The sequence below is a fragment of the Antechinus flavipes genome, chromosome 3 (genome assembly GCF_016432865.1).
Source record: "Antechinus flavipes isolate AdamAnt ecotype Samford, QLD, Australia chromosome 3, AdamAnt_v2, whole genome shotgun sequence".
In the NCBI taxonomy this organism is placed as follows: Eukaryota; Metazoa; Chordata; class Mammalia; order Dasyuromorphia; family Dasyuridae; genus Antechinus; species Antechinus flavipes.
The window spans coordinates 270,921,072-270,947,130 of NC_067400.1; the positions used below are offsets into that span (position 1 = coordinate 270,921,072).

At 31.8% G+C, this 26,059-nt stretch overlaps 1 protein-coding gene across 1 annotated transcript in view; it reads left to right on the plus strand.

Annotated features, from left to right (window-relative positions):
* The window catches only part of DMD (dystrophin), a 2,219,276-nt gene that overhangs the window by 704,374 nt on the left and 1,488,843 nt on the right, over window positions 1-26,059 (plus strand). Inside the window, exons 18-19 of the mRNA XM_051991017.1 lie at window positions 7,558-7,681; window positions 12,913-13,000. Of these exons, the coding sequence (XP_051846977.1) occupies window positions 7,558-7,681; window positions 12,913-13,000 (212 nt within the window). The remainder of the gene's footprint in view (window positions 1-7,557; window positions 7,682-12,912; window positions 13,001-26,059) is intronic.

A 26,059-nucleotide genomic window follows, 5' to 3' on the forward strand; every position in this document is an offset into this window, starting at 1 on the left:
AGCATTGAAAGTTGCAAATCCTTTTGTTCCAACTTTTTCCCTCCTTCTCCCTACCCCTTCCCCAAGATGGCAGGTTGGACAATACATGTTAAATGTGTTAAAGTATAAGTTAAATACAATATATGTATACATGTCCAAACAGTTATTTTGCTGTACAAAAAGAGTCGGACTTTGAATTAGTGTACAATTAGCCTGTGAAGGAAATTAAAAATGCAGGTGGACAAAAATAGAGGGATTGAGAATTCTATGTAGTGGTTCATAGTCATCTCCCAGAGTTCTTTCCCTGGGTGTAGCTGGTTCAGTTCATTACTGCTCTATTGGAACCGATTTGGTTCATCTCATTGTTGAAGAGGGCCACGTCCATCAGAATTGATCATCAAATAGTATTGTTGTTGAAGTATATATAATGATCTTCTGGTCCTGCTCATTTCACTCAGCATCAGTTCATGTAAGTCTCTCCAAGCCTTTTTGAAATCATCCTGCTGGTCATTTCTTACAGAACAATAATATTCCATAACATTCATATACCACAATTTATTCATCCATTCTCCAATTGATGGGCATCTACTCAGTTTCCAGTTTCTGGCCACTACAAAGAGGGCTGCCACAAATATTCATGCACATACAGGTCTCTTTCCCTTCTTTAAAATCTCTTTGGGATATAAGCCCAATAGTAACACTGCTAGATCAAAGGATATGCACATTTTGGTAGCTTTTTGAGCATAGTTCCAAATTGCTCTCTTGAATGGCTGGATGTGTTCACAATTCCACCAACAATGTATCAGTGTCCCACTTTTCCCACATCCCCTCCAACCTTCCACATTATCTTTCCCTGTCATTCTAGCCAATCTGACAGGTGTGTAGTGATATCTCAGAGTTGTCTTAATTTGCATTTCTCTGATTGATAATGACTTGGAACATCTTTTCATATGGCTAGAAATAGTTTCAATTTCTTCATCTGAAAATTGTCTGTTCATATCCTTCAACCATTTATCAATTGGAGAATGACTTGATTTCTTATAAATTAGAGTCATTTCTCTATATATTATGGAAATGAGGCCTTTATCAGAACCTTTGATTGTTAAAATGTTTTCCCAGTTTATTGCTTCCCTTTTAATCTTGTCTGCATTAGTTTTGTTTGTACAAAAACTTTTTAATTTGATATAGTCAAAATTTTCTATTTTGTGATCAATAATGATCTCTAGTTCTTCTCTGGTCATAAATTCTTTCTTCTTCCACAGATCTGAGAGGTAAACGATCCTATGCTCTTCCAATTTATTTATAATCTCATTTTTTATGCCTAGGTCATGAACCCATTTTGACCTTATCTTGGTGTACGGTGTTAAGTGTGGGTCAATACCTAGTTTCTGCCATACTAATTTCCAATTTTCCCAGCAATTTTTGTCAAACAGTGAGTTCTTATCTCAAAAGCTGGGGTCTTTGGGTTTGTCAAACACTAGATTATTAAAGTTATTGGCTGTTTTGTCCTTTGAACCTAACCTATTCTGCTGATCAACTATTTCTTAACCAATACCAAATGGTTTTGGTAACTGCTGCTTTATAATATAATTTTAGATCTGGTGCAGCTAAGCCACTTCCATTTGATTTTTTTTTCATTAATTCCCTTGAGATTCTTGACTTTTTGTTTTTCCATATGAACTTTGTTGTTATTATTTCTAGGTCATTAAAATAGTTTTTGGGGAGTCTAATTGGTATGGTGCTAAATAGATTAATTTAGGTAGTATCGCCATCTTTATTATATTTGCTCACCCAATCCAAGAGCATTTCATGTTTTTCCAATTGGTTAGATCTTACTTTATTTGTGTTGAAAGTATTTTGTAGTTTTGCTCATATAGTTTCTGATTTTCCCTTGGTAGATAGATTCCTAAATATTTTATACTGTCAGTAGTTACTTTAAATGGAATTTCTCTTTGTAAGTCTAACTGTTGGGTTTTGTTAGTGATATATAAGAATGCTAATGACTTATGTGGGGTTTTTTTGGTATCCTGCAACTTTGCTAAAGATATGGATTATTTCTAATATATTGCTTATATAATCTTGAGCTCATTTTAAAAACGTATACTCTCTGTATACTGGGGACTTTTAGCAGAGATTAAAAAATGATGCAAACCACCATAACCACTACCTTGACCACCATATCCTTTTAGTTTTCAATAGAGATAGCCAAGAATTCCAAACCCAACAGTTTTAGCCATATGCCCTTCACACCATATGTACCTTAAATGTAGGCCCTTTTCTATTCTTCTCCCCAAAACATCATTCAGGGAATCAATACCTGTGGAAATGCAATCTGGAAACTAGATCTGCAAGTATTCTCTGCCTCCCCATGCAGCCATAGTTACAAAAGACCTGGATAGAGGAGGGGAGGAGGCCTTATGCTCACTACCAAAGTTCTTGTATGTAGAGTGGTTCAACATCAGAAATCTATATATTTTTATTAATGTAAATAAAATTTAAAAGTGCATTGTCACCTACTTTACTATGTCGTAAGGATGCACAAGCCCTTCAATCCAATTTGAAGATAAAATTTCCTGTTATTTTTTTTTTCCCCAATGAGAACAGGAAGTCCTTGGAAGTGGATTCTGCCTTACTTTTCTATATGTGTCCAGAGCATTTAGCATAGTGTTTTGCACATGGTAGGTGTTAAATAAATGCTTTCTATTCATTTATTCAGTGGTAAGGATGATAGGTAAAGGTTAAAAAGTTCTTTACCAGACAGATTAGCCCTAAAGGGAAAAAGAGAGTATTAAGAGATTACTATCATATCTGGTTTAATAGGCTCCATAATACAATAGAAAGAATGCTTGATTTAGGGTTTCATGGACTAGGATTAAATCCCAGTTTTACTTACTGTCTGACTTTCAGCAAGTCACTTAGACTCTCCAGGCCTGAGTTTCTTCACCTACAAAATGAAAGGTGAAGATTGACAACATAACTCCTAAAGTCCTTTTCTATTCTGTGACTGTGTTCCTATAAAATAGGATACATTGGGGTAGAAAAATGTTATGAAGGGATTTATTTTTCAAATTTACTTTTGAAGCAATGAGCCCTCATTGAAGATATACTGAGAACAAAGATTTTAAAAGACAGAAAAAAAAATAGCTTAGGAATATCATCAGTAGCATACTCACATAAATTCAAGGATTGGACTGGTTATAACCCAAGGGAGTCATTAAGTCACAAGGCTAAAAGAAGTTGAAGGAGCGCAACTTTAAACATAAGAACAGTCACTTAAAAGACAATGGTGTTTTGTCTAAATTAAATTTCTATTCTATTACAGAAAAAAATCATTTTTCTATTCTATTTCATCCATGCACATGGGAAGAGATGTTATTTTCTTTGGAAAACTTATTGTTTGCTAAAACTGGCCAAAAATAGTCTGATCCATCTTAATGAATCTGTAAAACTTAAAAAGTTACAACACAACTTTTTTATAACATAACTCTCCAGAGGACTTTTAGATAAAAGGGGATATGATAGCTCTGTGGTAAAATATAGCTCTGTGCTAAAATACATTTCATATTTATTGAAAGAAGAAAAAAATGGGAAGGATGGAGGAAAAAGGAAGAAAAAACTAGGTGAAAAAAATAATTACTGGTGAAATCAAACTTGCTGCTTTCAGAATTAATCACAGTTAGTACCTTATGCCAATTGGTCATCAGGTTTTACTTAAAATCTCCATCTATTGAGTGTGGAAACTGTTACCATAGCAGCAACTTCAGTAAAGGCTTGAAGTGTAGAGATAGCAATTATACTTGGCAGAGCCTCTAGAAAACTGATTTAACCTTTATTCATTGGATAAGTATTCTTTGTATAATCTAGAAAAAGTCACCACATGTCCACAAAGTTCAAATGTCACTTCTGTGATTGAAGTTCTATTTGTTTCTTAGATGGAGTTGAATGTTTTAAAAGAAATCATGTGCTTTATAAGATTTTCAGAGTATATAAGGTTCACATTTGATAGTTTCAATGTCTGTTAGTATAAAAGCTAAGGTCTGCTTTTTTCAAATTACAAAAATCACTTTTTTAAAGGCTTATATCTGTTTCTAGCCTTCATTTATTTTCATAAATAACTTGAATTTATTTACCTAGAAACCAAATTTCTTTCTGCTATTAATGTGTTCGCTGCTTATAGTTAAAGGCTTTGAGTTGTGTTCTTTCCAAGATATTTGGTAATTTCAATATTTGCCCCCTCTCTTTGTTTTTCCCTATTGCTCACTTTCTGATTCTGTGATTCCTTTCTTTCTGATGTTTTATTTGTTTGTTTGTTTTTGCAGTGGCTGAGGGGAGGTGGGAAGCAGATTAGAATGGCTGCATCTTTTTTTTTTTTAATTATAGCTTTTTATTTACAAGATATATGCATGAGTAATTTTTCAGCATTGACAAGTGCAAAATATTTTGTTCCAATTTTTCCCCTCCTTCACCCCATCCCCTTCCCCAGATGGCAAAGTAGACAAATACATGTTAAATATGTTAAAATATATGTTAAATACATACATATATCCACATCCATACAGTTATTTTGCTGCACAAGAAGAGTCAGACTTTGAAATAGTGTACAATTAACCTGTGAAGAAAATCAAAAATCCAGGCGGACAAAAAGAGAGGGATTGGGAATTCTATGTAGTGGTTCACACTCATTTCCCAAAATTCTTTCGATGGGTGTAGCTGGTTCAATTCATTACTGCTCTATTGGAACTAATTTGGTTCATCTCAATTGTTGAAGAGGGCCAAGTCCATCAGAGTTGATCATCATATAGTATTGTTGTTGAAGTATATATTGGTCTCCTGGTTCTGCTCATTTCACTCAGCATCAGTTCATGTAAGTCTCTCCAGGCCTTTCTGAAATCATCCTGCTGGTCATTTCTTACAGAACAGAATGGCTAAATCTTAAAGTGAATCAATCTCTTCTTATTCTGGACAATTTATAGTGCATAAGTCTAGATTTCTGCCTTAAGTAGCTTTTGGATGGAATTGTCCTATTTAGATGCTGGGTATTTAAACTCAGATTTAGTGGAATGATACACAGTCCCCGTATATACTATGTTCTGTCCCATGTCTTGTCACTTTCTTGGTATCCTGTCATGTTCACTCTGCTAATCAGTTCTCTAGCCAGGCATTGGCACTTCATAAAGGTGCCATGAGCTACTGGTTTAATTTTTGTAATTTATATCTTTGAGGCTGTGGGAGGAGATGAACTGGGAAGGGTAGGATATAATGTTGTGATTTATTTCAAGTCCAGACATGTGTCCTGTCTCTTTTCTTTCTGATTCTGGCAGAGATATTTTGCAGCACAGAATGATACCTTTCATAGTGTTTTGTAATCTGGGGTGATACAGAGGTGGCTATTTATCCTTGCCCAAACAGATATCCATAGGCTAGAACTAAAATGTCTACCCCATGGGGAAGAGGGAGAAAAGACCAAGGGGTAGTGTTTTTGTTTTTGTTTCTGTATGGCTAATTCATTGCCACCAGTGTTTAGCATTGAGTGTGGGAGAGAGGAACAACGAGTTCAGTGTAGGCATAAGATAATTAAAAAACATATTTTGGCTTCTGTGTATCCTAAATCATGGAGATAGCTAGAGCTTCTTTATCTTTGGTGTATTATTTCTGCTTTGAGGAAGTTTTAGAGATCAAGGGGATAAGAAAAAATGTCTCGTTCTCCATCTTGTTGTTGCTTGACTTCATTCAAGTCAGTTCATTGAAGATAAAGAAACTCACAGAAGGGTCCCCAACTTTGAAAAGCTTCTTAGTTTGGGAAATAATCCAGATGAAATATTTAAAAACAAAACAAGTCTGTATAATATTAAATACCAAATTGATGATCAGAAAAATGCTAGAGTGTATCAGATCATAGAATCATGATTTAGAATTAGAAAGAACACAGAAGCCTCTTATACTCATCCCTTCATTTCAGAGGTGAAGAAAATGACGCCCACAGAGATTAAGTGATTTTATCAGTGTTATCCACACTTATTAAATGAAAGAAATACTATTTGAACTCAGATCTTCTTACTAGATAGAAAATTCCAGTAGCTCCCTATTGTTTCCAGAATCTAATGCAAAAGCTCTGTTTAGCAATCAAAACTCTTTAAAACCAAGTCCTCTCTTCCCTTTCTAGTTTTTTGTTTTGTTTTGTTTTTTTACCTTTTACTCCCCGACATATCCTCTTTGATTCAGTGACACTACCCTCTGGGCTTTTCCACAGACAAGAAACCCCATCTTTCAGCTCTAGTTATTCTTTCTGAGTACCTCATCCCTGAATTGTTCTCCCTTCTCTGCTCTACAAATGGCCTTCCTGGCTTCCTTCTTGTCATAACTAAAATCCTATCTTTTACAGAAAGCCTGCTCTAATTTCTCTTAACCCTAATGTCTTTCCTCTGTTGATTATTTCTAATTTACTCTATATATGATTTGCTTAGTCCATATTTGTTTGTATATTGCCTCACCGATTAGATTGTAAGCTTGTTAAGTCAGGGACTGTCTTTTGCTTCTTTATATATCTCCATTGATTAGCAGAGTACCAAGTCCATGATAGGCACTTAATAAATAGCAACTAATTTAATCCATCAATGAATCAACAAGAATTTATTTTAGTGCTTCTGTGTTGTATAATTATACTGAACACTGGAAAAAACAAAGCCAAAAGTAAATGTCTTCAAGAAGCTTTTATTCTAATAAGGAAAATAAGTTACAAACTGAAGTATATACAATTAAAATAGAAGGTTATTTTGGAGGAGGGAACCAACAGCAAGATGGATGGCTTTCTGAACAATCTTGTTTTCCCTTAGTCTTGAAGGATATATGAAATCATAAGAGCAGAACTGAAGAACAGGTGCATTCAGACATGGAGGACAGTCAGTGCAAAGACACAAGAACAAGAGTTAGAATGTTGTTTATGTAGACTGTTAAGGAGACAAGTTTGATCTATAGAGTCATGAAAAACAATTTGTAATAAACCAGGAAAGGGAGATTTCCCTTCTCCCCTATTCAGGAAGAATTTAAGATGCTAAATACATATGGTTTTGTTTATTTTTAGAGATAACAAGGAAATAATAGAATTTATTGAATGTAACAACCCAGGCAAAAGACAATGAAACTTTGCCTGTAAAAGTGGAGAAAAGGGGAAATGAAAAAATTATATATTGAAGTGGCAGAGATGACAAGATTTTATAATTGCTTGGGTAACCAGAATTCATGAAAGTTAGAAAATAAGGATGACAATGAATTTATTAATCTGATTTACAGAAAAATAAGACAGTTTGAAATAGGAATGAGTTTGGAGGAAGGAAGATTTGGGAGATAATTAGTTCTCTTTTTGGAAGCTTTTAGCTTGCAATATCTAATTGTTGCTTAAGTTAAAATAGTCACTTAGGTAGTTGGTAACATAGAAATGGAGCTCAGGAGAGAGACTTCAGCTGAATAGGTATTCTATGAGTCATCAATATAAAGATAAAGGAATGTGCAGCTTAGGTAAGAGCAGACCACTAATCAAGGAATTATATTTTGTTTTTGTTTTTGTTTTTCACCTCTCAGGTTTGATGCTGATACAACTGAACTTCACAGCTGGATGACTCGATCAGAAGCTGTATTGCAAAGCCCTGAATTTGCAATATATAGAAAAGAAGGCAACCTTTCAGACCTCAAAGAAAAAGTCAATGTAGGCTTTTGCATTAACTTTTGTTCTTTTCCCTAAATCTTATTAAAATTAGAAATGTTTAAAATATTCTATATAATTATGTTAGTATTGAGAAGAATGAAAATATGTCAGTATGTCTCAACTTGAATGTGTATTGTAAATACCAAGTGAACCAAAAGTTGACATTATTTCTTTTTTTGTTGCTAATTAGGTATTATTTTCATGGATGGTCTAATTATCATTTTATACAGTTAAGAAATACATTTACGTTAAGTGCTGACAAAAATGTATCTGATCTGTTTCCACTTTTTAAAAAGAAAGAATTGGCTAAGGAAAGGAAACTAATCTGCTAATATATGTATTTATATCATAGCCAAGGACCAAATTTTGTATGACATTTCTAACTATGAAACAATTTGGTAAATTTCAAGATAACATTATTTTGATTTTTTCAACTATAATAATACAATATTTGAACTAATTTCTAATCACTAAGACTTGTTAGTGAAGTATAAAATGTTTGAATTTTATAGACATGATTTGGATTCTTGTATTTGTATAATCTTTTCACTTTTTTTTACTTATTTTTACTGATAATTTTTTTTTTACTATTTTTACTGATAATATTCTATGAAAAGATAACTTTTCTTCATTAGACTAATATGCATTTATTGTTAGATTCTTCATAATAAGTTCCTGGAGTAACAAATTTGCTAATAATTCTTTTTTGTGGACATAAATTAAGAATTGATCATCAACTCTTTTTCCAAATACACACAAAAAAAGAATAGATATATTTTTTCTGAAAAGGCAAAGAAAATTCTCTGGTTTGGGAAGGCACATGTTGATAAATTCTGAGCTATTTCCTTCATATATAAATAGCCAGTGATATTATTAAGTATTTAAAAGTTACAAATTTGAAACTATTTGTACCTAATCTTTTCAGAATATTTTCTTATTGTTTGTATAATTTTGAGAGATTTCACATGTTCAGCTCCTCTCCAGAAAAATTTCATCTTAGCTATGAGACATGACTTTTTTGGAGAAAAAATTCACTTCTAGTCAGAGAATTTATCATTCCCATCAAAGCCTCTATAAATTGCCAGATGATATGATAGAGAATTTCATTGATTGCATTATCATTTGGTATGTGTGAATGAAAAATATACAACAAAATCTTTACTAGGTTCATAGGGAATGACTATTACTGATATAAAGCATTTCTTAAGTAATATTAATAACCATACATATTTCTGTTTCTATTTAAACATAATCTCACATTATTTATGCTTTCATCATTTTGAAATATTTTAATGAAAAAAGGTAAAATATTTGTTTTTAAATTATTTTAAAACATAAAATATCAAAAGAATATATTATTTGAGAAGACTTGTTTTAGGATATTTAATCTTTTCCATATTCTATAAATGAAATTATAAATCATCAGAATAGAATTTGATTCATAAAGTTGATGACTTAAGTACAAATTTGAAAAAATTCCTATTGATTTAAATTATGTAGGGACTTCCAGCTTGTTTTTGTAATCTTACCTCTTAAGCCAGTTTTAATAAGATAAAACTACTGACTTTCTCCCTGAGGAATATATGTCAAAAGTTTTTCTAAGCCTATTTAAAGTAATTTACATTTAGTCAATAATGTCTCAGCTGACAAATTGAATGTGCTGAACAATATGCAATAGATTGTAAATGACTTTCCATTTCCTTATGAGTCACCCTTATGAACCTGAAATGATTTTTTAAAAAAAGTTTTTTTTTTAATTTGATGACTAAAACAGAATATAAAATCAATTGCTTAAATTTTTATCAGGTTATGTATAGGAATGAATTAAATATCTGTGAAATAAAGACATGTGTATGCATATATAGAGAGATACATGAAAATGATAATAGATACTATATTGTCAATTTCAGCATCATGGGAGTTTTTTATAAGCTTAAGCAGAATTAATTTTTTTCAAATTTTTGATAAAATATATCATTTACTCTTTCCCCCACTCATTTTTTTTTATTTTTTGTTCTAAGGATAACAATATAATAAATCTATCAATAGCAGCTCAGCTTTACATGTTTTGTGAATAACACCTTAAAATTTGATTAGTCTTTTCCTTTCATAATGATAATTTTACTCTTTATGATCAAAGCCTTTAATCAAAAGCTGAACTCACTGGAAAAGTACAAAACACTAGAGAAAATTTCTAGGAAACACATTTTGCTATTCAGATTCTTTTTATATACTATTAGTTATTATAAAATTGCTTGCAAATAAAACCTTGATTAATAAGTGGTAATTTGTATGTAAACTTTACATAAGCCATAAAAATGACTTAAAATAAGGACAGCATATCTTGATATGTTTAGGTCATTTGTATAGTCATACCCTAAGGAATATCCAGAACATACTTGCAAGTTAACAAAATATAATTCATTAGTTGCACATATTTAAAAAAAAAAAAAAACATGTATATGTTAGGTATCTGGCCCAGGTTAAGTAGAATTTGCTGATTTTTTTTTAATCTTTTCATTATTTAGGTACAATTGGATTAAACAAATGTATATATTATGAAATGCTAACGAATGCTGTTATGAAACCTAAGAGATAATAATGGTATATTATTAATGCAAAAACACAGAACTCCCCTTTTTTGTTTACCCTGAATAAAAATAATATGCTTTTTTGTTTTTATGATTCGGTTGTTCTTTGCCATTTAAACATTTTTAAAATTCCATAATTTAAAAAAATTGTTTTTTACTTTTAGAATTTTGTAAACTAACATTTTGAGAATATGTTCCTATTGAAAAAAATTTACATTTTCCTATGGCAGGTTAACTTTTTTCTCACTTGAGAATTTCTCAATACTATAGAAACTATGAGATATGCCTACAGAATAGAATTTGATTCATAGGGTTGATGATGTTATTTTAGAATGAAAATACTTTAAAAACATGAAGTTTTGACTCACATTTTGTTAAAAAAAAAAAAAAAAGGTCTAGTTGCTTATTGTTTTGTTTTCTTTTTGTAAAGATCTTTTAAAGTTCTTTCTTCCTTTTCCCAAATCATTTTCTTTACTTTCACTCAAGTGGAAGCAGCTTTAAGAAATAATAGTCTGTGGTTTAAATTAATAAGAAGGCTTGCTTTGAATTTCAGGCCATAATCCTGTTTCAACATTTATAGAAAATCAGATCAAAAGAAACTTATAGCATCCTATTAATAACTCATATTCAACATCCCTTTTTACTAAATAAGAATGAATGTAAATGTTGTCTGTTGTGATACAGGAACCACCTACCAGTGGCTGCTGGAGGTCTAACTCAGACCTATAGAATGGATCCCTTCATGTGAGAGGATGATAATGATGATAATACAAGGAGACTGAGAGGCAGTTGCTATTTTCTGACTTCTCTATTGAGAGGCAGTTGCATTATTTAACCTCTCTCCTGTTCCTTCTGCCTCCAATTTATTTCATTCCCAATTCACAAGCAACATCTGTGTCAGTAAAGTCTGCTTTGCAACTCTTTCAAATGTTATGATTCACAGCTGTGGAGGCTCTTGGGAAAATTGACCTGTCCCTTCACTTAGGCATGGTCCTTAATAGTTGTCATTCATTAATAGCCCATGTCATTTTCAATGAGAAAAGTTAATTTTTCCATTTTGCAATAATTAGTTGTCTGGACTTTGAATCCAGAAATCCTACTTCATAAGCTTATTTTTTTAAATGAATAAATAAATGCTATTGAATTGTGCCAAATTCAGAAAATAATATAGGCATAGCTAAAATCTAAAAGTACAAGGAAAACACGGTGGATGTTTTTGTCCAATGTGTTCAAAAAATAATAGACTCTCATCACTTTCTAAAAGCACATGTGAAGTCTATATGTTAATACGTTTAAATTACAATGTTAGGAACATATATGGTACAAAATTGCATATGTAATTTTATATGAGCAAATTGATAAATTGCTTTAAGACCTATGGTAACAAACATGCTTTAGAGAAAGAGCCTTATAGTTGAAATTCTTCTGCTCTAAAGTATTTGAGTATCTTTATTATAATAATAATTTGGTAAGCCATGTAGAAAACATAGGTCCTCATTGCGGTTTGATCACTGACTAGTTGTGTGACTTTGGACAAGTTTTCTTTACTTTTCTGAGGATTTTTTTTCTCATCTATAAAATGACATGTTATTTCCTATTCTAACTTTTATAATTTTGTGAGTTTGATTATCTCTAAGATCCAGTTTTGCAATGGAATTATCCATGAGGAATAGAAGAATAGAAAACATCCTGTGTTAATTGAATAACAAGAGGCTTTCACAGTGTTTGAGGACAAATAGCACATAACACTGATTCTTTGAAATTATAATTGATTATAGGAAGTTTCTGTGTTTGTCACCTAAATATACATTTTTTCTCTTCTCCCTTCTAGATATCTGTGAGCTAAATATACTATTTAACAAAGGCTTTTGTTATTTTAAGGAACACTTTTACTTTCACATTACAGGAATATAAATCTAGTTAGATTTGAAAAAAGATGTAATAGTGCTGCAATTTAACAAGTCACCTCTTTTTCCTTCAAAAATGGGAGTATTTGAAGAATTGTTTCAAAAAGAAGAAATCCTATGTTTCATATGCTCCTATATCCACATGTAATACTCAGTTTTATTGTGGATATATAGTAGTGTCTTTCTGTAAAACTAAGACAGAACAAATTTTATACATATATATAAAATTTTATGTAAAATTGCATATAATTTATATATTTATGTAAAATTTCATCTACATTCATAGAATCTTAAGCAATTCAACTTTTTGTTGAAAAATATATGTTATCTTACAGCACATATTATAGATATGCAATGCATAATATAAAAATAAAATATAGTCTAAATTTCTGACAGTTCAATTTTAAGTGTCTTGCTATAATTTATATTACATTCTTTTATGCTTATGTAGGAGTGCAAAATATCAGAACTTATCATGTGGTTTCAGAATTTCAGATATGAAGTGGTCATGAATGTACAAATGCTTGTGACAGAACATCATAGAGAGATGTTATAACTCTTGTCATATCATTTCAATCACCCTATTAATGCCAGGGAAAAATAGAGAAGTTGTTGAACATGTAATAAAAGGATCATAAAATAGCTTGAGAAAAGAAAATGTCTTTAGAAGTTACAAAATGTATAGATTTGGAATCCCTGTATTGAAATACTCACCTTTGCTTTCATGCTGCAGGTCATAGAGCGAGAAAAGCCCGAGAAGTACAGAAAACTACAAGATGCCAGCAGATCAGCTCAGGCATTGGTGGAACAGATGGTGAATGGTAATTACACAGAGTTGATTTAGATAATCTTCTTAGGGATTTGATAACCACATAGGCTTATATTTATTACAAGAACTGTATTAGAAAATTCATTTATGAATTCAAAGTAAAAGTAAAGGCAAGGTTATGGTTTTATTATTATTATTATTATTATTTCTCAATGCAAAAGAAAAAAAACAAACATTTTCATTTTTCTTCCAGATCCTGGTTAAAAAAAAAAATTAAAACTATGTTGCCCAGAAAAATTTTTTTAAGTTTCTTTATTTAAAAGATGGACAGATAGGCAGTTGTCCTTTGAGTAAAAACACCTGGTACTCAAAATTCCTGCCTCAGGCATTTCCCTCAGAGAAGGCACTTGCCCCATGAACATAGGAGGCAATTTTCCAAAATGCTACAGAACATTTGGAGATCTGTGTTGATAGAAGGCGTTTCCTCACCAGAGTTCCCTGACAATAACTACAACAACAATAACAACAGCTATTCATTTATATGGTATTTTGAGATTTGCAAAACAGTTTACAAATATCTTGTTTTATCTTAACAACCTTATAAAATACATACCATTGATATTCCCATTTTACAAATTAGGAAACTGAGGCAGATAGGTTAAATGACTTGCCTAGAATCTCATAGTTCTTAAATGTCTGAGACTGGATTTGAACTGAAATATTCCTGACTCCATGTTCAACATTCTAATCATTATAGTATTTCTTAGGCAAATTCCATAATAATTAGAAATCAACCCTATCATGTTGACTATATATATATAAACTAACTGGTCATAATAATTTATTTTCTATTTTTATCATGACAGATTAGAAACAGGAAAAATCATTACTCTTTAAAAATACTATATGTGATTTTCATGTTTTTGCTTTCATAATTTTCCTTTTCTGGTAAAAATAAAGCACAGCTTGCCGTCCTCCCCCTTCCCCCCCCCAAAAAAAAAAATCCTCCACAAAATTGCTCTTTATTGGAAATTTTTTTTAAAAATGAATAAAAATATTAACTCTTGTTGAAAAAAAATCTTATTTGTCTTACAGGAAAATTATATGGTACTAAAATAATAATATTTAAATTATATATATATATACACACATAGCATCAGGGAAGCTCAAAATTTAACATTATTAGATTTTATTGCCCATTAAATTTATTTTTGCAAAATTAAGCCTATGAAAATCAGGGATAATATCAATTCTAGAACAATAATTATTTATTGAATATCCATTCCATTCTAAATATAATCTGACTGCAGAGAGTCTGGCAAGAAATGCTTAATCTGCTTTATTTATCTCCTGATAAGAGACTCTTGAACTATCTTTTCTGCTGTAAAACCTTCTTTATTACTCCTTTCTCCTACCCTCTATGCAGAGAAGCTGACCTCATAACTAGGGGGAAAACAGCCATTTGCCATGACCTCCTTCTTTAGTTCTACTATCAAAACTCTTTGATAATTTTGCCATTTCCTCCTATTTTACTAGTATCTCTGATGAAGAGGCAGCTTTTCTCTTAGCCAAGGCCAACCCCTCTATGTATACCTGATAAGCTGCAGTATCAATTATCATTTGTCTCTTTCTAATCTTCAGTTATTATGTACTGGAACATTACTGCTGTTTACAAATGTAAATACTTGCAAATCCTCCTCATTAAAAAAAAAAAAAAAGACAAAACATGTTATTCTACTGTCCTCTAACTATTGTCTTATATCCTTCCTGTCTTAGCCAAACTCATAAAAAAGATGTCAACACTTGTCACTTACATTTTTTCTCTTTTTAGTCTAGTTACCTTTTTCATTAGGTAACTGAAATTACTCTCTTCAAAGTTATCAGGGATTTCTTTTCTGTGAAATCTTCACCCTACTTGAACCATCTACAGTATTTGATGCTGGGTACTCTCTCCTCTTTGAGTTTTCATAATACTGCTCTATCAGTTTTTCTACCCTCTGACCACTTTTTAGTATTTGTTGGAATATTAACCTTTTATCATCTTATAACTGTAGACATACCAAATTTTTGTTCTGAACCTTTTTCTTTCACTATGCTCTTTCTACTATTTATCTAATTAATTAATTTGTATTCACCTACAATTCTGTCCTCTCCCATTCAGTACCATACCACCAACTACATATTGAAAATTTCAAACTTTGAATTAAATTGTCATTTCAAAGTTATAGTGTCTAAAACAGACTCAGTACCTTTCCTGCACTCATTCGTCTTCCAATCTTTATTCCTACCAATCCTCCTTATTTATAGTATGATATTTCTAGTTTCCCAGGTTCACAATTTTGGAGTAAATTTTGTCACTTAATTCTCATTCTTGTGAAATGTTCAAGTATTTGTTAAGTCTTGCCAATTCTACCTCTGGCACATCTCATATCTGTCACTTCTTTTCTTGCCTCCCTATGGTCCTTTTGTAACTCTCATTACCACTCATGAGTAACTCTCATGAAGTGAATAGTCACTTCATTGATCTCCATTCCTCCAAACTTTTACATCTCCATTCTATCCTCTAAACAGATTTAAAAGTGACATTTCTAGAGCACAAGGCTCTAGAAAGACTCGATATCATTCTCTTCTGTGATCAAATATAAATTCCTTATTTGTCATTTATAGCTTAACTAACAACTATAACAAAGTATTACATGATAACAAATATTATTCTTAATAACATTCTTAAAGCATTTTAAAGTTGGCAAAGCATGTGTTAGCTCATCTAATACAAACTGAAATCACAATGTACTTTACCCCACTTTGTTAACATTATTATTCAGCTAAACTAGCTTTCTTGCTGTTCCTCACATATTACATTCCATCTCTACTTTCCATCTATACTTTTTTTATAGGATTTTGTCATATTGTGAATTTATTGTAACTTCATTTTTATCTCTCAGAATTCCTAGTTTATTTCAAAGATCAGATCTTCTGGTCCTTTCCTAATCTCCTCAAAATTGCCAGATTTATAGTTTGGAAAGTCATTTATATAAAGGTAAATAAAAGACTTTCTTTTAAATTTTAAATGAGCTGTGAATGAAATTGTAGCAATGAAATTGTCTACAACAACGAAAACACAGGTCATTGAAATATTTAAGCATGTCCAGAGACGATAAAGAAAGCCTTAAGAATGAATATATCCCCAAGAAATAGAGTATACATTCTATTAAGACCAAAATGCTGGGAAATGCCTAAATTTGGAGTGCAGGAGGAAGAAACTTAACCTTTAAGCTTGAACTTGGAGAGCAAGAAGAAAGACAGAGAGGAAAGAGGAAAACTAAGAGAATAAATTATCATGGGAGCCAAGAGAATGGTGAGAAGAACAAAAAAAGAGAGTACTGTGCCAATAATTGTATAGCATTTTAAAATTTGTAAATCACCTTATAAATATTTCATTTTATCCTCACAACAACCCTACAATGTTCTCTTCTCTAAATTATATTCTCTGTGTGCAGGTTTCTTGGGGAGTTTCTGGAGGCAGCCTTAGTTTCAGTTCAGTTAAATAATCACCTCAAATGCAGCCAGCTGTTAAAGTCCAATTCTTTACTGTCTCTTTCAAAATAGTCCAGTTAACTTTCCTTGGTTCCAAGAGCTCTTGTTGCTAGTTCTTTGCCTCTGCCAATTTCAGCCTCTAGTTCCCTCTGAATCCAAATCCTCCAGTCAGCACAATGGTAGAATATCAAATGGATCTGATTCCTCCTCTGAGAGAGTGGGCTTGTGGGAGCTGTGACTTGTGAATCTCCCAAAGTCTTTAATTGGCTTGTGGGAGCTCCTTATATATGATCTCTTAAAGGTGTGAACTCTAAAGGTGTGAGAGTTGTGAACTCTAACATGTGAGCTAATGTGTGAACTCTCCCAAAGGTGTGAACTCCAAAGATGTGAACCAAGTATATAAGCATTGTTTCTATCAACTCCAGTGACTTAGCACCTTGTTTCAAGTTCTGGCCCATAATATAACCCCTGAAAAGTAGGTGCTTGTTATCATCATTTTAGAGGAGAAGAAACCAAAGCAGAAGTCAAATGACTTGCCTATCATGCTCATATAAGCAGTGAATGTCTGAGTCTGGAACTGAATTCAGGTCATTTTGCCTTCAGATTCAGTCCTCTATCCAACAAGCTACCTATGTTAAATCAGCACAAAAGTAAAGAAGAATAAAAATTGATGAGGAAATTACATATAATAATCAGTATTTCATTTTTTAAATTGAGCTTTTGTTTATATTTATCATGGACCAGATATCTAAATTGTCCCTTTTGTAGGAATTTAGTATATGTCCAGTCATAGAATTTCAGAGATGGATCTAGTCCAACTTGGAGAAACATCTCATCTTAAACTCATCTCACAAATAATCATCTAGTATTTGCTTGAAGACTTCCAGTTGCATTGGGGACTCACTGGTTCTGAGGCATGATTCTACATGATTCAGATATAAATTTCTGTATTTGACAAGAAAGGAAGCTTGTATGTTGGAATCAAAGAGACGAAAAAGGGATTCTCATTAAAATAATACAGATCTCCTAAGGACTTGCTATGATTTTTAATGTTTAACTTCTTTCTGTGAAGTAGTCTGTAAAGGTACTGCCTGCAGCCATAGGCAATTAGGTTTATGTTTATGTATCACCTATGGTAAATGTCAAGAAAGATAGATGTTGCGCTAGGAAATTAATTCACAATTAATTTAAAATGTTGCTACAAGACTATCCAAATTTGGAATATAAAAATAACCTAAAAAATTTCTGAGTTCTCTTTCAGTCATTTCTCCCCATCTATTACTTGGCAAAGTATTTTCTATATATAATTATTTGTCTTCAGTGTATAGAGATTGTAACTGACATTTAAGTGGATTGTTTGTAATCAAAGTATAAACTGGTATCTGGAGAATGCCCTAACTCAACTAACTCCTAAGCTCTGAGAGCATTACTGATGAAGAGGCAGGAACTAAAATTCCCAAATGCAATTTTAGTATATTAAAGGCATATATGAAGGTACTGTATTGCCTACCAAAATAAGAACTCTAAAGGAAACCATTAGTCACTTGGGTATATACATTGTTATATTTGTTTAATAATAAGTTGAACTATATTAGAATCCTGCTAGTATGTGCTGATACCCTTTAATGTATGTGATTATATATATTGTGTTATAAAGAAATTGAATTATCTAAAAATGAAATTAGTTTACAAGTTGGATTCAATCATGTATAAATTTTAAAAAAAAACTCTACTAAAATCTAAAAAATATAATAATCCAGTTAGCAAAACAGAAAAAAATCATTAAGTTTAACTTTTAATGAAGTTTATTTAAAAAGAACAGTTTTAATATAGAAATAATAAGATCATTTTCTAGATTTAGAAGGAATATAAGAAAACCATTCGGTCTAATATACTTATTTTATAAATATAGAAACCAAGACCTAAGATTTTAAATAACTTGTCCAAATAAGGTCACATAGATAGGAAATTTCTCAAACTGAGGTACATTGATTCTATATTGAGTACTCTTTATGATGAATGTTCGTCCTGTTCTCTGTCTTTGATTTACTTTTCCAGTCTTATCTCCTCAAATTCCCATGAAAATCTTATGATTTAATTGCCATTCTGCAAACATGAATGTGCTTCCCTTCCGCCATATCTTTCTTCACACTTCTTCCTTTATATGGAATATCCTCTTCTTGAATTATCTTTACTTTTCAAAATTCTATTTTCTGAACTAAATAAAAAATAAGAAAAAAATAGAATTAAAAAAAAAAAGATGAATAAAAAAGGAAACAAAACATGTCATGTGTCCAGCAGAATATCAAGGACGATTCAAAATATATAACAATAAATTTCCGTTTCAAGAAAGCATATATAATATTAGAAGAAATTATATTTATGAGTGTCTATTTTTCTTTACTTCCTTGTGGATTATTCTTTTGTTCTCTGCTGAGAACTTTTTACTTTATTCTTTTTTCCCCTTTCATTCCTCCTGCCACCTCTCCTGGGTAGGCTATATAGTTAAGCACAGAGATATTTATACCACACACACACACACACACACACACACACACACACATTCATATCAACTCACAGACCCCTACACATATATACACAGGCATAGATATGTCTATATACACATATAAATTGGGATACATACCCACATATACTCAAATACATGCAAATGCATTTACACATATGTAAACATGCATCTAAAACAATAATAATATGATTGACACATAAAGATATCTATCTTGATTGAATCTTTAAGTTTGACTTTGTCTAAGATCGATAATTATTAGCTGTAATGTTTTGATTAGCTTTCTGGAGGTCTTTGGACCAGTCTTTGTGTCACCTGAATAATCACCATGAGAATAGCCAGAGATAAAGTCCATATTGTCTCCTTCACAGTCTATCTCCTTGCCTGGGGCTTGGCTAGCTTTCTGGAGGCCCTTCAGAGGGGCCTTGGTCTCAGTGGAGAAATGCAGGAGGACAGGCCAGCCACCACAAGGTTGATAAAGATGGATGTCTCTCTGAGTCAGAGAGCTTGAGCTCCAGCCTCTCGTTCTCTGTCTTCTCCAAGTCTGTCTCTGGCTGAGTTTATCCAAGTTTATATGCTCTTTTACAATTACATCATTACAGTATACTGAGTATAAACCGATCATTATAGGCAGGGAACCGTTATTTGTTGTAAGATTAAATCAATCATTCTGAACTAGAGAACTCACATGATAAACTAGATAATCATTGTCTTATCAATTCCACTGAGTTAACACCTTGTAAGAATCCTTGTTTAAAGTATATTTCTCCAGAATTCTGGCCCATTACAATTAGCCCTAGTTTTTTTTTTTTTTTTTTAAATAGTAAATTCTACTTCTGATCCTTGTTGTGGTTTCTTTAACTTGCCTTGCTATTATGTCACCTCCCCATGGATCTCTCCCTTATCTTCTCCCTGCCCCCAACTCTTTCCTCCCTCTTTATCCCATTGCCATTAATCTACATATCTTATCACACTCTGATTAATCTAAACACCCTTCTGGGTATCCCTATCTTATCTTATAGTATCCTTTTCCTTATCCTTTATTCCTTGCCCATTAATCTACACACCTTGTTCCACTGTCATAAATCTATACATTCTCTATATCCTATCTTATCCTATTCCTTCCCTCCATCCCTCCCCAATAATTTACTTATAGATTTTAGAGGGTGCTATACCCATTGTGGCATACATATAGTGTTGTCTATTGTCTATTTAACCTATTTGCAAAGTGAATACGTTTTCAGAAATATGAGCTCTCCTCTCCCTCTAAAGCCTCTGTGTCTATTCTATCTCTGCACCTCATTTGTATTACATAATTACTATTTTACCTTTTCCTAAACAGTTTTGCTTTTTAGAATCAGATCATACTCAATTCTGCCCAAATCTTTCTTTTAAGAAACCCAATTACTGATGTCAATCTTAAACACATGGTACATATTTCCATATAAAAAATGTAAACAATTTGTCCATGTTAAGTTCCTTGAAATTTATCAATGATATTGCCTTTTATATATTGTTTTCTATTAAGTGCGGGTTGTATTGAAATTTCAAAATATGTAAGTTCATTGGATTTCCATTTTTTCCTAATCAATATTATGAATAATTTTGCTGGATATAGTAGTTTTGACAACAAGCCTAGTTCTTTTGAATGCTACTATATAAATTCCAAGACTTGTGGTCTTTTATTGTAGCTGCTGATAAGTTCTGTACAATTTTAATTGTAGCTCCAGCATTTTTAAATAGTTTTTTGTTGTTGTTTCTTACAAAATTTTCTCCTTGATTTAGGGTTTTTGAAGTTTGGCAATAATATTTTTATGTATTTTCCTCAAAGGATCTCTTTGAGATGGTGATTGGTGGAATTTTTCCTCTTTCTACTTTCCCTTCATGTTCTATTACTACAGGATAATTTTCTTAGAATATTTCTTGCATTATTGTGTCAAGATTGCTATTTTACTCATAGCTTTGAGGTAGTGTAGTTATTCCTATATTTTCTCTTCTTGATCTTGATCTTTCCAGATCTGTCATTTTTTTTTGGTAAGATGTTTCACATTATGTTCTATTTTTTCATTCTTTATATTTTATTTTCTTATTTATCAGTCTGTTATAGCTTCATTGACTTCCCCTTGACCAATTCTAATTTTCAAAGAATTATTTTCATCTTTAAGACTCTAATTGCTTAATTTTTTTCATAATCTTGTTTTTCTTAAATAGTTTTTATTTTTATGTTTTAGTTTTTCCTTAATGTCTCTAATTTAAGGTCTTAGTTGAGTTATTCTATAAATTCTCTCTGGGCAGGGAACTATTTAATTTTATTTTGGGGATTAGAAGTTTGTTTGTTTGTTTGTTTTCGGTGTCCTCCTTTGAAGATAAATCCTAGTCTTTTCTATTCCCATAATAAGTTGCTATATAATTGGGTTGTCTTTTTATCTGGTTCTTTGTTTTAATAAGAAGTACCTCTATTTATGGGGTCTGGGATGATGCCTCTGGGTTCACTTCAGCTCTCTCTTCTGACCAGGAATCCCAGACCAAAGTTTCACCCTTCTGTGAATATTGGCAGCCAGCAATGTTCCTGTCCCATTGCCTCTGCATTCACTGAGTGTGCTGGTTCCTTCTTCACTCCCTTAATTTCTCTAATTTAAATATTAAATATTTTTTGTTTATTACTTCAGATGCACTACATCTCATGAATTAACGCATTCAATTAAAAGATAGGAGCTATGAATCATCTGAGCCAGAGCTAGAAATTAAATAAAATAGGTTATTTCAGGTTGGCATGAAAATTTTTCTAGAAATCATTTCTGTGATGAATGCCATCACTTTTTTGGCTTGGAATTGTATTTACAATTCCAGAGGTTATTTTCTTGACTTAATTAGGATAAGTGGTAAACTGGTAGCACAACCTTTATTATGGTCTTGTGAAATTTAGCAACTAGGTCTCAGAGATTAACAGATTTTTCCAAACTTTTTTAAAAAATAATTTTAAATGATCTGGATTAAAAATCCATGGCTCATAGAGGGAAAAGCTCTGAGTTTGATGTTTCAAGAGTAATAGGTTTAAATCCTAGCTTTGATAATTTTTCTGACATGCATTGTACAAATGACTTATTTATCTAAGTTTTTCTTCATCTGTAGACACATTTTTACCTCATATTTCTGCTATTACAAAAGAACTTTTTAAAACTTGTCATAGGAATGTAACCATTTTGATGCATAGAAAATTTTTTTATTTGCTTTTTAAAGAGAAAAAAATATATTTCAATTTGCACTCAGAGTACTTCAATTCTCTCTTTGGAAGCAAACATCATTTTTCATCATCAGTCTTTGGAATTCCCTTGATTATTGCCTTGGTTAAAAAAAATAGCTAAATATTTTTCCTAGTAAATTAATTTATTTTTAATACACATTATTTATGAATCAAGTTGGAAGGGGAAAATCAGAGCAAAAGGGCAAAGCCATGGGAAAGATTTAAAAAAAAAAAAAAAACAGAAAGAAAAAGTAAACATAATATGTTTTGATTTAGTCTTTTTTTTGTTTTTTTTCTGGATGCAGATGGCATTTTCTGTCCAAAGTCTATTGGACTTGCTCCAAATCACTGAACCACTGAGAAGAACCAAATCTTTCATGGTTCATCATTATTCATTCTTGCTGTTGTGTGTTCAGTGTGTTCCTGCTTCTACCTGTTTCACTCAGCATCAGTTCACATAAATCTTTCCAGGCCTCTTTAAAATCAACTCGTCCATCATTTTTTATAGAACAATAATATTCCATTATCTTCATATACCATAACTTATTCAGCCATTCCCCTATTAATGGGCATTGACTTATTTGCCAATTCTTTCCTACCACAAGAAGAGCTGATACTAACATTTTTGCACAAGTGGGTCCTTTTCTCTCCTTTAAGATTTCCTTGGATGCCCATCAATTGGAGAACAGCTAAATTAATTATGGTATATGAGTGTAAGAAACAACCAGCAGGATGATTTCAGAGAGGCTTTAAGAGACTTGTACAAGTGCTAAGTGAAATGAGCAGAACCAGGAGATCATTATACATGGCAACAACAAAACTATATGACAACCAATTTTGATGGACGTGTCTCTCTTCAACAATTATTTGATTCAAACCAGTTCCACTTGCTCAGTGATGAAGAGAGCCATCTATACACAGAGAGGGGACAGTGGGAACTGAGTGTGGACCACAACATAGCATCCTCACACTCTCTTGGTTATTGTTTGCTTGCATTTTAGCTCTACTCCTGGAATTCACAGAAAAATTTCTTTTAAAAAATTCAGTTACAATTAAGTAATACACTAATCCTTATTAATTATTTATTCTAATATTTTAAGTATATGTATTGATGGTTATCTAATCTCATCAAAGTATATATCCTTCCTTCCCTTGTTCCTTCCAAACACCTCTGACCTCTTCTCATCTCCTTTACTCTCCTCTTGTTTTCTTTCCTCTCTTTTTCTATCTTCTCACTCCTTTCTTATCCTCTCCTCAACTGCCTTCCTTTTACTTCCACTCTTCTCCTTTCCCTTCCCTTCCTTTCACCTCCCTTCCCTACTTGATTTCTCTCAAAACCCCTCTGCTTAAACATATTAAACTACTCTCAAATATTAGTTGATATTTTTCCTATGTGATAATCAAGGATTATAGAGAAAAAAATAATAAATATACTAAATATAAGCAATAAAGATTATTAAACTAAAAGTATACTTCAAGAAATATTACTCTCTAAGGACTAGAGTGTGGTTTAAAAATAGTATTAGTATTATAAAATTATAACTTGAATTATACAGAATGATTTTGTACATAACTGATCCAATAGAGTAGTTTAGACCTGATGGAAAATGCTTCTGTTTTACCTTATTAGGTTGACTATAAAGGTTTTCTTTTTTTCCCTTGATCTACATAAAGGGGGGAAAAATTTTCTATTTTCCTAATCTTACCACAGTTATCACATCCACTGTTTCCACAAGGCTTATTCCCTCCTAAATTTCATGTAATTTTGTTTCCATTTACAGAAAAATGCACTACACTACACTACAAAATGCAACATTCTACATACTGTGTACACTTAATAAACCTTGACTTCATATGTCTAGTCTCAAAATAGAATTTGTCTAGAGAAATTAATTGTTTTTGCACTTTAAGATTTTAGGAGGAATTTTTTATTTGGTTGGTTGTGAAATAGGGAAAATCAAAGGTAAATTGGGAAATATAGATACAATATCTGTGATAGTTCAGGAACATTTAGATATAGAAAAAAGGAGAAAAGGTCAAACAATAACATGTATACATTTCAGCCTGCCTTTTATGTAAATTAGTAATCTTGGAAGAATACATTAAAAATAGAAAGATAAGTCACACTATGAAAACAAAACTGACTCTAAATGAAGCCTCTGGTAATTTAGATTCCAATATGTGCCCCCTCTATTCATGGATTCATGAATGAATTTGTATCATGAAAGCAGCTATTAAATTGAATGCCAAATGAGTTTGTAATGACATGGTGCTTTAAAAAAAGGTATATTCAAAATAAGGAGAGCATTTATTAGCCAGATTCACTTTAAGTTGTCATTGCAAATGCCTTTGTATGCCAAGATTTATAAAAACACAAAGTTTGCATTACTCTATCCTGGATTCACAAGTAAAAATGAACATTCTCAAAGAGGTATTCTTCACATTAAGTGCTGGTTCCAAAGTACTTGGATGTTGGGTATAGCCACAATTAAAAAATAATTTAGCAGTCTGGTATGCGTGGGGCACAGATAATAAAATTAATGGATGCACTTCAACTAATGATCCATTTCCTTTGAGAACAATGCATTTATTCAGAGATTGTTTCAGGGGCTATTTAGAATATGAAATGTGAATGGATTATAAAAAATTATCTCTGAGATTCTAATACAACAGAATGTTTTCTATAAGTATCAATATCCTTGGTAAGCAATTGTTTAAATATTAAACAAATAAAATAGAAAATTAGATTTTGAGGTAATTAGCATTTTTAAAAGTTAATAAAAACCATTTATACTGAGACACTGGTATACTAGAATTATACAAGTGGATAAAGCAGTAAAATCTTGAGTTTTAATTATATCTAAAATGTATAGTAAAACAGAATATTTTTCATTCCATATTAGATTCAGTAAAATAGTATTGACTTTCTTATTCTAACTCAAAATAGAGAAAATCTGAAGTTGATCACATCAATGTAAAGTTAAGGAAACAAATTTCACATTTTTCAGAAATTTGTTCTTTCTTCCCAATGAGACCAACTTAGTGATAGATTATATCAATGTACTAAATATTTAAGAATTACTCAAATTGTCTTTAGTGCTCTAATTTAATCACAATCCTTCCATGTGGGAGAAAGAGGCCAAGGGCCTGAATTATTTCTGGCTTTCTCCTTTCCTAATCAAATGTCTTAGGCAGCTAGGTGGTATCGTGAATAGAATGCTGGGCTTGGAAGTAGGAAGAGTCATCTTCATGAGTTCAAACCTGGCCCAGATATTTACTAGCTTTGTGACCCTGAGAAAGGTACTTAACTCTATTTGATTCAGTTTCCTCATCTATAAAAATAAGAGAAGGAAATGTCAAATCACTCCCAGTATCTTTGCCAAGAAAAACTCAAATAAAGTGACCAAGAATTGGAAATGAGCAAAAATCATATATCCTTAAGCAAGTCACTTCTTTGAGCTATAAAATTTATAGTTTCAACTATAAAATGTATAGTTTGTATTCTATAATTATTTTGCCATTTATACAGTAATCCAAAGTTTGCAGAAAATGCTTTATATATGTTACCTACTTTTATCTATCAACCATGTCATGTAAGTATTTTATAGCTGATGAAATTATGGTTCAAGTGTTTCACCTGTGGTCCTGCAATTAAGTGTGAAGGGGACTTTGGACTTGACGCTTTCCTGATGCAAAGCCCAGCCCCTATTCCACGCTGCTTTGCTGCCAACTCTAAAATTCTGTGAATCCATGTTGTGCTATTATAAAATATTTAAAAGGTATTCCATTAAAACTCTATTATCTCA